Here is a 15,376-nt window from a genome sequence, read left to right on the forward strand (position 1 = left end):
TAATTGTTATCACCAATCACCTGATGTAGTATGACGTGAAAAATCCAAATCATTTTCCATTTTTCAATTCCGCTTTAATGCATTTATTCCATTTACCATTATGGGAATGAAATTGCATTTGAAAACTATATTGACAAACAATTCATTTGACGCACTCCAAGTTACATCAGTATGCAATATAATTTGTAAATAAGCACATTGATTGAAGGTTGAAGACGAAGGTTTCCACATTCCCTTCACCGAAACTACGTACATGCTTGAAGGCAGGATCTGATACATTGACCTGGTACACAAAAAGAATGAGAGTACATTGGAAAATTGATTCTAATATTTAGTGCAACAGCCAATATATGCATAATTATTTGGTAGCCAGTACAACACATTTCTATCACACAGGATCTTTGTTAAAATATGTGGATGAAACCTTAGGCATCCATCAATACAGAAAAATTGAAGATTTTTGCTCCCTTGAAAAAGTAATTTCAAGTATTAATTGAAAGAACTTTGTTTGGGATGGCATAAGGATATTGAATGAACAATAAAAGGTAGCAACAGAATCTGAGGAATCAATTCATTAAGTGATATACTCGCATTTGAAATCATAACCCACAAACACACAGCCTTAAAGAAAAAAGGGACCATATTAATAAAATTGAAACCCGTGTTTACTTTATCATGAAGAAAACATTCAGCTTTTCTTGGAATACGAAAACTTCCATTCACGTGCAATAAAGAGAGAAAAATAAGGTTGCAATTGGTAAAATCCAAGTCACCTGGTCAATCAATACACAGATACTCATGGAGTGTATGAGTATATACATGTAAAAAAATGATTTTAAGCTCAAACTCACCTTGCGGTACTTAGAATAAGTTTTGATTTTTCACTTCATACTCCATAAATCTACCTAAATCAGAATTAAATATTTTCACATTAGGCTAGTTACTGCAATAGAAGTTTATGTAAACAGTGTTTGCCTATTGATAGCTGACAAATTATTCAAGCCTATCTTACTTGAAGGTGACTTTTTAAAGCACAGTTGAAATGCCTTTTTCCTGTGACCCATGGTGACATTGGGCTTAAATTTAAACACTTTTAATATCAGCAAACAGTGTAATTTCAATATGTGGCGGGCTATTGAGGAGGATGATACTGTGGAAAATGAATAATGATAGTCAAAGGATTGAGCCCGGGGGTATGCCATAATTTATATTATTAACATTTGAGGGATAGCATTTATGAAATTAATCTTCGAGTTATGATGAGTGACTCGGACCATCTAATATCTGCTTTTTGATAATATTTTATCCAAGAGTATGCCATTCTTGCCATATCATGGGCTACTGAGTATATTGATAATTGGATTTTGCTTCATAGCAATTGCAGCTAGATTATGAATATTCAATCATTTTATGTTTAACTCGCCTATTTGGAACCATTTCTGATTGATTAGTGGTGAGTGATGACTGATGAAAATTCAGTGCCTATGAAGTGTTTCTCTTCCACTTGACATAGAATTTGAAGAACTTGCTAGGAAGTCGAATGATCATGTTTCACATACAAGTACAATAGATGAGAGCACACTTTCCAATTGATAACTAACAGCTCTGATTTTCACATAATTGTGGTAGTTAATAAATTTTTGAAAAAAGTTAGACATTAAAAATCATAAGTGATATTTCTAGTGATTAGTGACCATCATATATTGTGATAGTGAGAATGTAAATGAAAAATAAAATATCTTTGCTCATTCCTTGGGCCCCTGAAAGTGCTTGAATCTATCACTAGATGGTTCTATATTGCCATTGGTGAATATAACTTTATGGTGCAGTGACAATATTTCCATTTCACCTACATTAAATATAGTTCTCTTGTTATTGAGTCAACAATTATTCTTCAAAGTTTCATTATTAGGACCTCTGAATTTACATTCACTTCACCTGCTTATCTTAGGTTATTGTTTATGTTTTTTATTTTAATATTAACTTGGAAGTATTTTATTTTCAAGGCATTAATTTTAAGGGTACACTTAAAAAAAAAAAACATTTTTATCTTAAGAATTCAAGTTTGCACTAATTTTGATGAAATATGTACACCACAAATGCCCATGTTTCTTATCTCTATCATTTACCACAGGTTCTTGACATATCCATGGTCCTGTGCCACTTATGGAAGCAGCCGGCTAATATCACTCCTCATCAGTTGTATGACATGGAAAATCAGTATATTCGCCACCATGTCTTCCTGGCTCGAGTGCTTGAAAATGCTATGAACCGTGGATTTGTTGATCATTGTAAGTTTCCCATACATCAGTATTATTCTTACTGTATGCAATGGCGGATGAATGGTTTGCTGTACTTTTCCATACACAACATGAATTCTTTTCACAAACAATTTTCTTTTCAATGCTTTATCAATGTAATTGCTTGATTCCCACTCCATTAATTCAAGCTGCCTCCAGACTCGTCAGTTAGGTGCCTAAATTGCTAAGATTTAGGGAGAGCACCATCATGAAGGGTGTCCAAACTCGTTAGGCAGCAAGATAGCACAAATTCAGGCATCTATTTTGGCCCCCAGATTTAGGATACAAGAAGTATATGCCATATTTCAACCTAATTATTCCAAGTGCTATAAGTGAGACAACTAGCAGAAGAATTATTGCTGTGACCGGAGTGTATTACATATGTTGTCCACAATAACATTGGTTAATTCTATTGAGAGAGTAAACTTTTGCTCAGACTGACTATATATTAAATAATATTTCCTTAAGCTGTGAAGGGTTTTTTTTACACCATTGTAAAAGTAAAAAAAGGAACAGAGTTTTGAGATTGGTGTGGTGATTTATGAGGAAAGTAAATCCCTCGCCAGTGATCAGACACACATTCAAAATATTAGGATGATCACATTTACACGGAGGGTATTTCCGGAATAGGTTTACAAGGAAATTAATCCTTTTGCCATGGACTGTATTCAGGAACTTACAAATACACCCTCAGTCACACAGGTTAGCCTAAAGTGGTTTATGGGGAAGGTTTCCCTCACCAGGGACTGGCTCTGGGCTACCTTAACCACTTACATGTTAATTAAGAAGAGACTGAATAGGTTTTTGAAGAAATAAATCCATTCCCATATTTTTTCTCTACCTTTTACTCTGGTGTAAAACAACATTTACGGCCTAAAGAAATATTATTTAGTTTAGTCAGTCTTCAAAAGGCCATAAAAAGCTCAATTAATCCTTTCCACATTTTACTCATTGAATAAAATGAAGGGCTTTATTAACATGAGGTGGGAAAAGGTTTTCATAAGGTAAGAGAAGTTTGGCATCTTTCACATGAATGTAGTTTAATTGTTGTAATAACTCTACTTTATCTAGTTATTGGATACAGATATTTGAAATGTAGAGGTGAGCACATTTCTTTGTATGGTGCTTCATTTCATGACTAAGAACATCATCTTTGTCATCATGTTTGTATCCATGCCTTGCTTGTGTGCTTGTTAAAATCATATATTTAAAGTCATATGTATAAAATCATATATCATTTATATACCAAAATCTTATTATGGTATATAAACACTATGGAAAATAATCTTCAAACGCAATGTCGTGTTTGGAGACTGTAAGTATTTAATAATGCCCATTGTAAAAATATCGCTGTCTGCTTGAATCCAACTGGGTAATCATAGGTCGTTTGGCAAACCATGGCCAAGGGAGTCACTGTTTCACTGCATAAAACCAACAAAAATGAAAAATTGCCAACAAAGACTAATTGTAGGATAAATTTTTAATTGATATTTAGCTTAACTTAAAAATATGAAATATTTAGCAAGAAAAGTATGCATAAATATAAATGAAATATGCACGGCACAAAGCAAAGACAAAGATTAGTAGCCGAAAAATTGCCCTAGAGTGAAATACCATATAAAAAGATAAAAAAATTGTGAAATGTAATACTATCTGACTTAGTAATTAAAGCAAAATATAAAATAAAGATAATCTATAAAGAGTTAAATATATTCTGATATATACAGTTAGAAATATATCCTAATTTCCAATTAGAGAAAATGATTATGGAACTAATACCAAAAATTGCTCAAGTTACTAAATTAAAATAAAGAAATGGAAAGCTTTAATACAAGACTACTGAATGAATTGTTGAGTGAACTCAAAATTACTCAAACACCATTGCGTGGTGTTGCAGCTACACACATATGTTTGCACAGGCTATCTCAAATATCAAAATATTTACATTCGGACATCATCTTTTTATTCCTTATTCTTTGCTGCATAGATTGTAATACTATTGCCTACAATGTCCAAACTCAAGCTGCCTTTCCATTAGGTGCCTTTTAGGCGTGCATGTATTTAAGCATGCATCTAATTCCTAAATAGTTTGGATGCAGTTACAATTCTTCCATCATTAAATGAGAAAAGCCAAATAGTGGTTTACAGGAATTATTAATCAATTTCAATGAAGATAGTGTAGATCTCCCAGTCTATTTAAATGTTATTTTGGTGTACATTATTTAAAAAGATAGGAATCAGCTCTATTGCTTTGATAGTTATTTTCTGTGGCATCAACTTGGAAACAGGTTGAAAAAAATAGCATTATCATCTCATTCATTTGGTGAATATTGATCAAAATCTTATCAGTTCATCTGTTGTGTACAAAAATCTTAAATATAAAATTTCTTGGTGCTCATGTTAATAGTTTTTGACTTATCATGCCTGCAAATAGCTTATCATAGATACACAGAAACTAGTTATTCAAAAAATGGTCATAATGCGGTGGAACCTTACTTAATGAGCACCTTGCCTAGCGAGTAATTTGTATAGTGAGTAGAAATATTTTTGCAAAAATGAATTGCTTAACGAGTGACTTTTTGCATAATGATGGTTGAGGAAAGGGGAATTCGTGGAATAATTGCGTGCCAGTATGTGTTTAACCTTCATTCCACTAAGATCTTAGTGATCACACATTTTCCCAAACTTGTTTTCAAAAGTATTATTTGTGAAAAATTGTTTAGTATTTTGTGCATAAAAAAATCCCAAAGAAAAAGACAATGGATGATCCAGGTGTGGTATTGCAGCAAAGAGTTTATGCCTAGGTATATTTTTCTGGTGAATGTGACATCATTAGTCATCATGAAACTAATACTTGATGTAATGATGGTGGAATTTTTCAAGGGCTAAGACGAACAATTGTGGTATAATTTTGTCGACCAATGCAGGTGGCAATCGTTTTGGCAACTCATTGTATAACACATTTGCCCTCACTATCATAAAACTCCCTGACATAATGGAGATCTCGTTTTCAATGACACCCTCCATTTTATGAAATCCTCTCCAGCCAAATTAAATGGGGACATTCCTCAAGAAAAGTTCTGCCACACAGTGAGGGTGTTTGGCAGTTTACATTTGATGTGGTTACATGGGAGGGAGTTTTTACCTGTGAATGCATAGACTCTTGACTAAATGCTGAATATTTGCTGCCAAAAGAGATGTATTATTGTCACTTATCCTTAGTTGTTTCCAAAGACTGCACTGGAGATAACTGATTGATTACACAACTGATGTCTCCTTCCCATTCCATAACTGATCGATTACCATTTCTGCCTCCAGATTTGAAGAAATCCGCTACCCCACTGACCTTGATGGCGGTGGGGTAACGTCCTCGTTTGCCAATCCAAGGGTCGTGGGTTCGATTCCAGCCTGGGTGGGCTTTCCTCCACGTAGAGCTTGGGTGTTTGTAATTGTGTCCAATTGTTTTCACTGTTAATAGTTCCATGTGAAGGCCAAAAAATGCTGTTTTTGGGCTTAGGCTGGATAAATAAAGAAATGAGGTGCTATTTATCAAAAACCATCCTGTGAGATTGTAATTTTTTTAGGCAAATATTCATTCTAAGGTATTCTAGATTCTTCACACTTTTGGATGGAAATCTGAGGGAATGTCTGGTAATGCAGAAGTAGAGGCTACAGTCAATACGTTTTCAGGATGTAAATTTTGTCATTGTCATGTTAAGGAAGACAGAAATTATGCATTGTTGAAGAAGGTTTTATTATTGCATTGTGTCATATTGGTTGTGGATTAGAAGTGTAACAGTGGTTAGGCCGCCATAGTCGGTGATTGTATTGAAAACCTTCCTTACCTGGTGTAATGCCATTTATGATAGACCATGGTATAATGCCTGTGCTGGAATTTTGCATGATTTTGCATTGACAAATATTGATTCCTGATCCATTTTCTCCTCTGTTTCAGTGAAGGCATTGGTCTCGGCTCTTGTACATAGTTTTCCATCACATTGACAGAAAGTCCTTGACTGACCAATTTCAATTGGGTAAGTCATTGAATATGCTAACTGAAGCAGAACGAGTATTTATATTGCCTCAGAAATTTGATTCCTCTTGTATTTTTTATGATTTCTGCTATCATAAATTACTACAGTTTTTTTGCAATTGATGAAATCACTCTCATGTAATTAATTCAAGAATCTGAGACTTAAGTGGTTGTCTGTTGTTTTTGCTCTCTCCATTTGTAGTTTATGGACTTGGGAAAAGAGGATATGATGTTTATGGCATCGTAAACACTCATTATTTCATTTTTGTTACAAAAGTCACACTTATGAGTTTCTGAAAGGCAAGATAAACTTTCACGTGTTGCCATCGCTACCATTGTTCCTGAGTGGCTGCTCATCTGATTCCAAGGAAGCTTATGCAGATGAACACGTCATTGGCAGAGCTTTCTTTTGCTATCTTGAAACTGGTACAACTCATCTTGAAATGGAAATGTTCCAGCTGGGGCTGTGTGTGTTTGTGTGTGTGTGTGTGTGTGAGTGACTTATCCATGAGTCGAATGACTTTCTGGTGTAAGCAATTTGCATTAGGATATTTTTTGAAAGAAAGTATTATTCAATTTTATTTTTATTGTTATTAAAAAGTGTTTAAAACTCTTCCGGATGACATTTTTGAACACATTCATCCCTGTTAACTCTAACAGGAATCTGAAGGTAAAATTTTATTTGAGAAAACAGTGATTAGAATTGTGGTTCCTAATTAAATCAGGAAAAATGTGCTAATCAGAGTATCCTTGAAGTGAGCAATGCATTGTCTGGATGGAGCCATTGGGACATTGCTGCTGTCCCCAAGAGTCTAGGTCACAGTCTGCACAAGTAAACGCAATGATTGGGACTAATAATCAATGAAGCTATTAACTGAAAGGTTGTACGAAATATTATATTACATTCTACAAAATTTTAAATTGGTTTTTCTTGATGACTATATAATCAAGGTAGTTGAATGCCTCTGCTTCCAATTTAGATGTCCACGCAATGTTAAAAAATAATGAAATATTGTACAGTTCATTAGTGTGGCCAGTGTTCGATTGGGCATAAAAATACATAAATAAAGTTGAATATATGAACTCCCATATTCTATCTAGACTTGAAAAGTTTTTATTGCTGCACCTTGGTATTGAAATAGATACATAATTATTGTAATGGAGATGATTGCTTATAGTTATTCAGTGTGTTTTGCAATGTGCCAGGTCGAAATTTTAATTGTTTGCATGGATTTTCCCTGCTTACTTCCTTACAGTTCTTTATCCTTCCTGCATAGAGCACCCCATTATTATCACCCTTTCTTTGTAAACTTCCCATACACTTGCATTACATCTTCCACCGTACTCCTTTCACTGTTTCATTCGTTTCCTGCCTCAGTTCATTATTCAACCCTTTAAAAATACTTCCTTCTACCTTACTCTGTTGTTATATTCTTCCATTTTATTTCCTCATCTATCTTCATAATCATCTCATCTGTAATCCATGGTTTCCATGGCCTTTTCCTCTTTACTATTCCTGTACATAGTTGTATTAGTTATATTTTATCGATATCTCTTTCTTGATATGTTCCCCTCATTCTTTTAGTATACCCATCTGCTCTTTTTCATTCATGGATTTTTCCACTGCCTCTTGGTTCTCCGCTCTTTTCTTTCCATTTAATACTCCTGCAATCCATTTCCTCAACCATCTTCCCTGTTTAACCCTCTTGAATCTAACATTACACTTCAATAGTAACAGATTATGATCTCAATCAGTATCTTCTCCCTGGAAACTATACAAATGGGTGACACTGTTCCTAAATCTCTGCCTAACCATAATATAATCTACCAAGTCAAAATAGCCATCAATCACAGACTCCACCTCTTCATCGTTAACGAATATTTTCAAGTTTAGAAAGGGATAATAATCAGAGGAGGCTAAGTCTGGTGAGTGAGGAAGCAATTCAAACTCTTTTAACTCATTGATTTTAGCCATAGCGACAATGGATGTATTAACTGGTTCATTGTATTGATGAAGCAAAACTTTCCTTTTTGCCAAATGAGGCAGTTTTTACTTTATTTCATCGCTCAAATTCTGCAATGAGTTTGCATAATAATCAACATTGATTGTTTTTCTTTCTGAAGATAATCAGTGAAAATTATATCATCCATACACATCCCAAAAAAGTGATGCCATGTCCTTGCCTGCAGATGGAACTGTCTTCACCTTTTTGGAGCAGATTCTCCCCTTTCTATCCAATGTTTTGGCTGCTCCTTCAGCTCAGGTGCAAAGTGATGGATCCATGGCTATGAATGGATGAAAAGAACTCTGCTTTATAGTTGTGAAATTTTGCCAAACACAGGATTGAAACATCCTCATGATGTTGCTTTTGTTCCATTGTGAGTAATCGCGGTACATTTTCCACACAGCTTTCTCATATCCAAATTTTCAGTCACTAAGTGATGTGTAGTACTTTTTGACATGCCTACCATGTGTGATAGCTTGCCCAATTCCAGTTTATGGTCATCCGATACCATTTTGTGGATTTTTGACACCATTTCTGGTGTAATCACCTCATTTGATCGACCACAGCAATGTTTGTCTTGGCAGCATGTACAGTCTTGCTTAAACTCTACCACCCAATATTTTACTATGATAAATGAAGGAGCAGACTCCCCCAAAGTAGAATCTAACTCCGCTTTGATATCAGTTGGCCTTTTGAGTGAAAGTATTGTATCATATAACAGTAACCAAATTTTTCCATGTTTGCAAATTCACTGAGAGCATTCACTACTGATGACTGCCAAACAAATACTAAATGACTTAGTGTCATCAAACTTCAAGCTTAAACTTTCTAAGGTTGGTAATTTCTATTATAGTCCTTCTTTTTTGGCAACAACCGCCATAAAGGCATCAGGTCGGCAATTGGGATTACCCTCATGGCTATGACATTTTTGGTTTTTAAACCAAGGGTTCATCATCATGACACCATTTCTCTTGCAGAGCTATATTGCTTTCTCACTGCAGCCATCCCTTGATCCTAAACCACAGTTCCTTCTCTGACTACCATCTCTCCCTATGCCCACCACCACCAAGTTCCTATCCCTCAACAAGGTTGATCTCTTGGGGGAACCCACATTAACTTACTCTAAATTGATAATATACTCTATTGACTTCTTCCTCCTTACGATTATAATTACTTGTTGCCATGTAGACGTGAATAATGACCTAGTTCATTGGTTCAGCTTTTGTCTCTTCCAATATTATTTTATCAATCACGTGCTCTGTTTACCATGCATCTTCCAACTATTTTGTTCAATGCTACTGTCACCCCTTGCTGGCTCTCTTCCCCTCCCCTGTATATTACCTTATAACTGTGCTCCAGCAATTCTCTCTACGAGTCCATCACACCGTACTCACCCAAAAAATATTTATATTTCTTCTCTCCATATTCTGCTTCATATTTTCTAATTTTGTTGTCCTCGTCATCATCCTAACATTCCAATCCCTATTCTCACTCGTTCTGGCGTCTTCTGTGTTTTTTTCCTGCTGCTGCCGTCGATTCTGCTCAGCAGTATTTTTTGTGATGATGGCCACTGAAGCATTATCTCTTCAACTGCCCAGCCACAACACCTGTCCCATTGGACCGAGCCCTAAAGTTGACTGGATTCATTGTCTCTATAGTGCCCATCATAACATTCTTGGGATAAATGATTGAGGTGGCTTCCTGTTGCCTTCCTCAAAAGTGTTTTTTATGTGACATTATCACTGAGTGGGGGCCACCCCACTTTGGATCAGATGCCTTTGCAGCTGCGTCACCGAAGAACAGATGCTGCATGGACTACCTTTTGTGTGGCTATTATCCTTCAACCTATCTGGAATGGGTGACCCTACCAGGAGCAAGCATCATTGCTCCAGCCAGCACAGCTCTAGGGGTGATCAGAGTGCACAAGCCCATCCACCAAGGTTGAAGTCAATGGAAAGTGATATTGGTCATAAATGGGAAAAATAAAATAAAATAATATGAAATTGTTTTTAAATGAAAATCATCAATACATATTGTCCATTCCAACCTGTTTTAATGTACCACGTGGTAATCAATTACGTTACCATGCTTGCTCTGAAATGGCCGTGTACCTAGTACCCTTGGTAGCAATTGATAATATTCGTCTGTTCAATAATTGTTCTGTTGATGTCTTCATTTTCACATGTTCTCACTCTGGGCATTGGCTAAATATGACAATTATGAAATTGCCAAAAACTATTTAGGGTCTGCCTTTGCTTGTGGTGAGAATCCAATGAAATATGCATGTTTTAACTTGTTGAGCATATAAAAATTCCATTTCCACATATTATGTTATGGGCATAATATACCAGTGGGAAGAGTACTGGGTTGCTGACTTGAAGGTCCGAATTGATTCTGGGTGGTATTTTCTGGCCAAGCTGTATGATTTTTCGGGGATCAGATCTTCCCGTGAAACTACCAGTGGTTTGGGCTTAGTACTGGTTGAGCTCTACCCTCACCCATCTAAGCATTCTTTGGGTTGATACCTATGGTTTGGTTTTGCATTCAGTGATATTGAACATTTCGTAGTTATTTACTTGAAAAAGATACCTTGGTGACCTATTGTTAATGGCTTGATGAAAACTGGAAGTGTGTTATTTCAACTCAGTTACCCATTTTACATTCGCCCTTCAAAAAGTCATTAGAAAACCCAAGGGATGGTACTTGAAGATCAGAAAAGGTTTGATTTTGGGAAGCCTCATCCCTCACTAGACTGCTGTCAAATTTTTAGAGGTGAGGGAAGAGAGAGAGAGAGAGTTGGGTGTCGGAAGGATGGTCAGGAGATGCTATCATCTAACCTACAAATGTTGAGCTACATATTGAGTGGGGGAAAGAGAAAAATATTTCTTTTGACAAGCGTCTCATTTGTGTGGTTCTTCTTAATCTGCTCAAGTGTGTCCATAGTTTGTCCTTTTCTTCCCTTGAGGAGAATTTCGAGCATGAAGTCACAAGTATGGCCCAATTCCCACAGGTGTTTGGCTAAGCCAAATCTTAACTGATTTGTAATAATTCTTTGTTTGGATTTGTTTGTGTTCTTCAGCCCTTGTTTTGAATGATCTCCTAGTTTATCCTATGTATGTTGCAGTGCAGATGTTGCATTTACAGGTTTATAAATTAAGTTTGTAAGTTTATGAATTCCACATCTATGCATTCAACCTATTACATCTTTGTTATTGCTAAGCAAGGATTTTGATATCTTTTAATTTCAATATGTAGTTTCTACTTGACAATTTTCCAGCTATACTCTGAGGTATACTCCTATAATATGTAAGTATACACCAATGTTTTAATTCTGCCCACCCACTGTGCTGTGTAAAAGAACCTGAGCTCCAATGAATAATTCTTTCTGCGCATGTTTTCCATCAAATTAACACTTTATTCATTGTTCGTGGTGATGTGTTGAATGGTTTTTCTTTTCCAATTAAAATTTTCTTCTAATAGTGGGATGCTAGTTATATCAGTATACTTGGAAGAATATGTGAAACTAATAGTTTCTGTGAAATGTTATGGTATGATTTGAAATGGATCGCATGATCATTACTGGATGTTTTCGTAAAAATCAGTCATACCTATTTCAAAACTCCAAGGTATTGGTGTGACCCATCATTCATATTTAAGTGACAGTGTTTGTGATATTGTAATACTGGTATGTACACACCGACCATTTTTTGGAGTGAAAAAGCACATCTTATGAGCTGGGAAATACAGTAATGAATATGTGTCAGAAAAAGGATTGGATTGGAGGAATTAGAGTCTTCTCTGCAACCTGTACACGTCTCAGACTGCTCAGGTGAATTTAGCTGATGTGTCAGGATGGGCAGTGTTAGGGGGTTTCCCTAACACTGAGTTAGGCAGTTTAGGGAGTTAGGTAAGACAGGAGTTTCCATCATCGCACATGCTTTTCAGCATATACGAGTATATGAAGTGAATGGTAAAAAAAGTATTGGGAAGAGCTGGAGAAAAGAGTGAAAGCCATTGTGGTCTTCATGGATGGTCATTCAAATGCAGTTCTAATTAAAGAGGTAAGGTAAGTAAAAAGTTTAAATTAGAGTACATTGGAGGTTGAACAGTTCAACTATCTCAGCTGTATTTGGGACCAAGATAGTATTAGCGGTAGAGACATTAAGTAGTAGGGGCCAGAAGAATAGCATGAGGCAATAAAGGTTTCACAAGTAGGAGGGAAGTGATGACAGGGATGTTAAGAAAAGTAGCAGAAGGAGAGGAAGAAATGGCTACCCTTTTGAAAGTGGTGAAGTTTCATGCCATCCATGCAGTATGAGGTGTCTTGACAAGCTCACTGGCTAACAAATTTGCCCATGTGGTTACGGTACAAATTTCTTTTTGTATTATTTTACGGGAAAATAATTATACAGTAATTTCGTGTTGCATTTGGAAATAGATTACCATTCTGTGCTGGTGCCGAAAAATTTTGTACTATTATTTCTTTATTATTATTCCATTCTTCACATTTGAAGATAAATGATCTGCTATGTTGGACATCAACTTAATGGCTATGCTCATGCTTAATCCCTTACCTTAGGCTGAGGAATCATTTTTCTCCTTGTGCAGTTGGATGCTTCAGCCGTGGAAGGCAACATGCGAGTTTCGATTTCCCGAATGCTAAATGCTAATCTAAATGCTGTACAATGCTGGTATGACTTTTGGCAATTAGAATTAAACTAAAAAAAGTGTGTCATGATGAATTTTGGAAAAAGAAAAATTTCCTCCCGAATGCCTGCTTCATCAGGAACACCAAAATGGAATGTGTAGACTTGATTAAATACTTAGGCATTACCCTCACTCACGACCTCTCCTGGCTGAAACATTTATGGGGAATATGTGGAAAAGCTGACAAAAAGTTGGGATTTATTAGTTGAGTACTGAGTAAATGTGATGAAAAGGCTAAAGAGGAGTGTTATCTTTCGCTGGATAGGCCTCAGTTAGAATATGCTGCTAGTATATAGGATCTTAATGAAATTGGATTGATTTCAAAATTGGATCTCGTACATCAAAGAGGAGCTAGACTTGTAAAAAATTGTTATGATCAATTTAGTAGCGTATCCAAAATATTAGCGCAGTTAGGCTGGGAATCACTCACGGAGCGAAGGCTAAATTACAGATTAAATCTCTTGCTTAAATTGGAAGGAGGTCTCCTTAGCAATGATGTTGAAAATGGGTTATTACACCCATCACGCTAGGATTTGAGAGATTATGTCAATAAAATTAGAGAGATTAAGTATTACAGATAAATTTAAAATGTAATTTCCACAAACGATAAAGGATCAGAATAACATTATCCAACCTCGGTAGGGGTAAAAATAGCCAGATCAAAATTAGTTTGGTTCACCCCCTGCCACACACTCTCACAGTGGCTTGCAGGGTACTAAAAAATAAAAAAAGATAATATAAATGAAAAAGACTTTAAGAATTTGATATGGAGCGGGGTTTTGTGTTATTCAGAAATATGATCATTGATGGTAGATTATAGGCATAAAATGGAGGCTTTTGAGATGCAGCTTACAAGGAGAATGGAAAAGGGGTAAATAAACAGAAAGGAAACGAAGCATAGAATTGAATTCTATATTTTTCGGCTCAACTTGATGGAACTTCATGATGAAAAGTGAATAATAACAGCAATGTAAGTTTCACTGATTTTTATTTTTAAAAACGACTGCTTTCGCCAAATAGTTGACATTATCAGGTACATATACATATTCATATACAGGACTTATTGACATTTATATACGCACAGATGTGGTGGGAGGGGTTTTTGGGTGGATAGGAGGTGTGGTGTGGATGGGAGGGAGGTGGGCGAATTTTATATGCAAACAGAAGGGTTAGCTATGGGTTCCCCGTTATCTCCGCTTCTCGTGGAATTAGTGATGGACGACTCAGAGGAGAAACTTTTCAATTCAGGAATCGTTCACTCCAAGAACATCAGTGTTTGGCATCGTTATGTTGATGACATCTTTGCGGTGTGGAGTGGCACTATTCGACAACTTGACACTTTTCTGAACTCCCTTAACTCATATGTCAAGGCATTCATTTTCTGTACGAGAAAGGAATCGATGGTATCATCAATTTCCTGAATGTCAAAATAACCACTTGTAGAAATGCTTATGACTTTGCAATTTTCAGAAAATTAACCTCCACAGATCAAGTAATCCAGTACAATTCCCACCATCATATCTCTCAGAAGCTAGCTGCCTTTCATTCAATGATAAATAGACTGATTAACATCCCCCTCTCTGTGAACAATTTAAATCAGGAACTTAAAACCATCAAATTCATAGCTTCCAACGACGGCTACAAACTTGAACTCATAGACAAGATTTTGCACAAAAAGTGCACTTCATATGCACACTCACTCATTTCTAATGTGGATGGAGATGGAGAAAAAGAAAAAAACAAAATGGTGTAAACTAACATTTTTAGTGGAGATTTTCCACAGAGTGGCCAGTGCTTTACCAAAGGATGAGTGACTTCTTACAACAAAAGAAATTTGAAGAGTGTACTAACCAAAGCAAAAGACCCAATTAAACAAAATGAAAAAAGTGGTGTTTATAAATTAGAATGTGAAGACTGAAATGCTATTTATATAGGGTAGATGGGAAGATCATTTCAGGTTAGAAGTGATCAACACAAACGGTAATTCCATACCTTTTACAATCCTTGTTTGCCAAACACTTGTGGGAAGAAGGATACACTTGCGATTTTACCCCTTGAAGTCCTCCATAGTGAAACCAAGGGCCGAAGAATGGACATCTTAGAACAAGTGATGAAAAGACAAAACATTGGAAACTGATTCCTGGTTAGTAATAATGTGTTCCCCTTACATTCTCCTCTCATTGATGCCCCTTACATCCAGTGATCTCTCTCTACACACTGTGATCTCTCATCTCCTATTCACCTCTCCCCTACCTAGCACCACCATCAACCCCCTGTGGAGAGGCAACTCAACTGTTTGTGGCTACCGCTCGACACTTTAACTATACCTT

General features: G+C 36.1%; 1 protein-coding gene across 4 annotated transcripts in view; it reads left to right on the forward strand.

The window, feature by feature from the left end:
- Positions 1 to 15,376, forward strand: part of Grip128 (gamma-tubulin complex component 5) — a 62,075-nt gene that overhangs the window by 40,569 nt on the left and 6,130 nt on the right. For 2 of the 4 annotated variants that reach the window (XR_011700696.1, XR_011700697.1), the window contains exons 17-18: positions 2,135 to 2,291; positions 6,256 to 6,334. Coding sequence is in view for 2 of the 4 variants with exons in the window: in XM_071585282.1 (XP_071441383.1) it covers positions 2,135 to 2,291; positions 6,256 to 6,302 (204 nt within the window). In the remaining 2 variants the exon portion in view is untranslated. Of the gene's footprint in view, positions 1 to 2,134; positions 2,292 to 6,255; positions 7,416 to 9,888; positions 10,339 to 15,376 lie in introns of those variants that run through there. The other 2 variants (XM_071585282.1, XM_071585281.1) reach the window with 2 other exon arrangements.

This window comes from Hetaerina americana, unplaced genomic scaffold, assembly GCF_022747635.1.
Source record: "Hetaerina americana unplaced genomic scaffold, ioHetAmer1.1.p SCAF_2, whole genome shotgun sequence".
In the NCBI taxonomy this organism is placed as follows: Eukaryota; Metazoa; Arthropoda; class Insecta; order Odonata; family Calopterygidae; genus Hetaerina; species Hetaerina americana.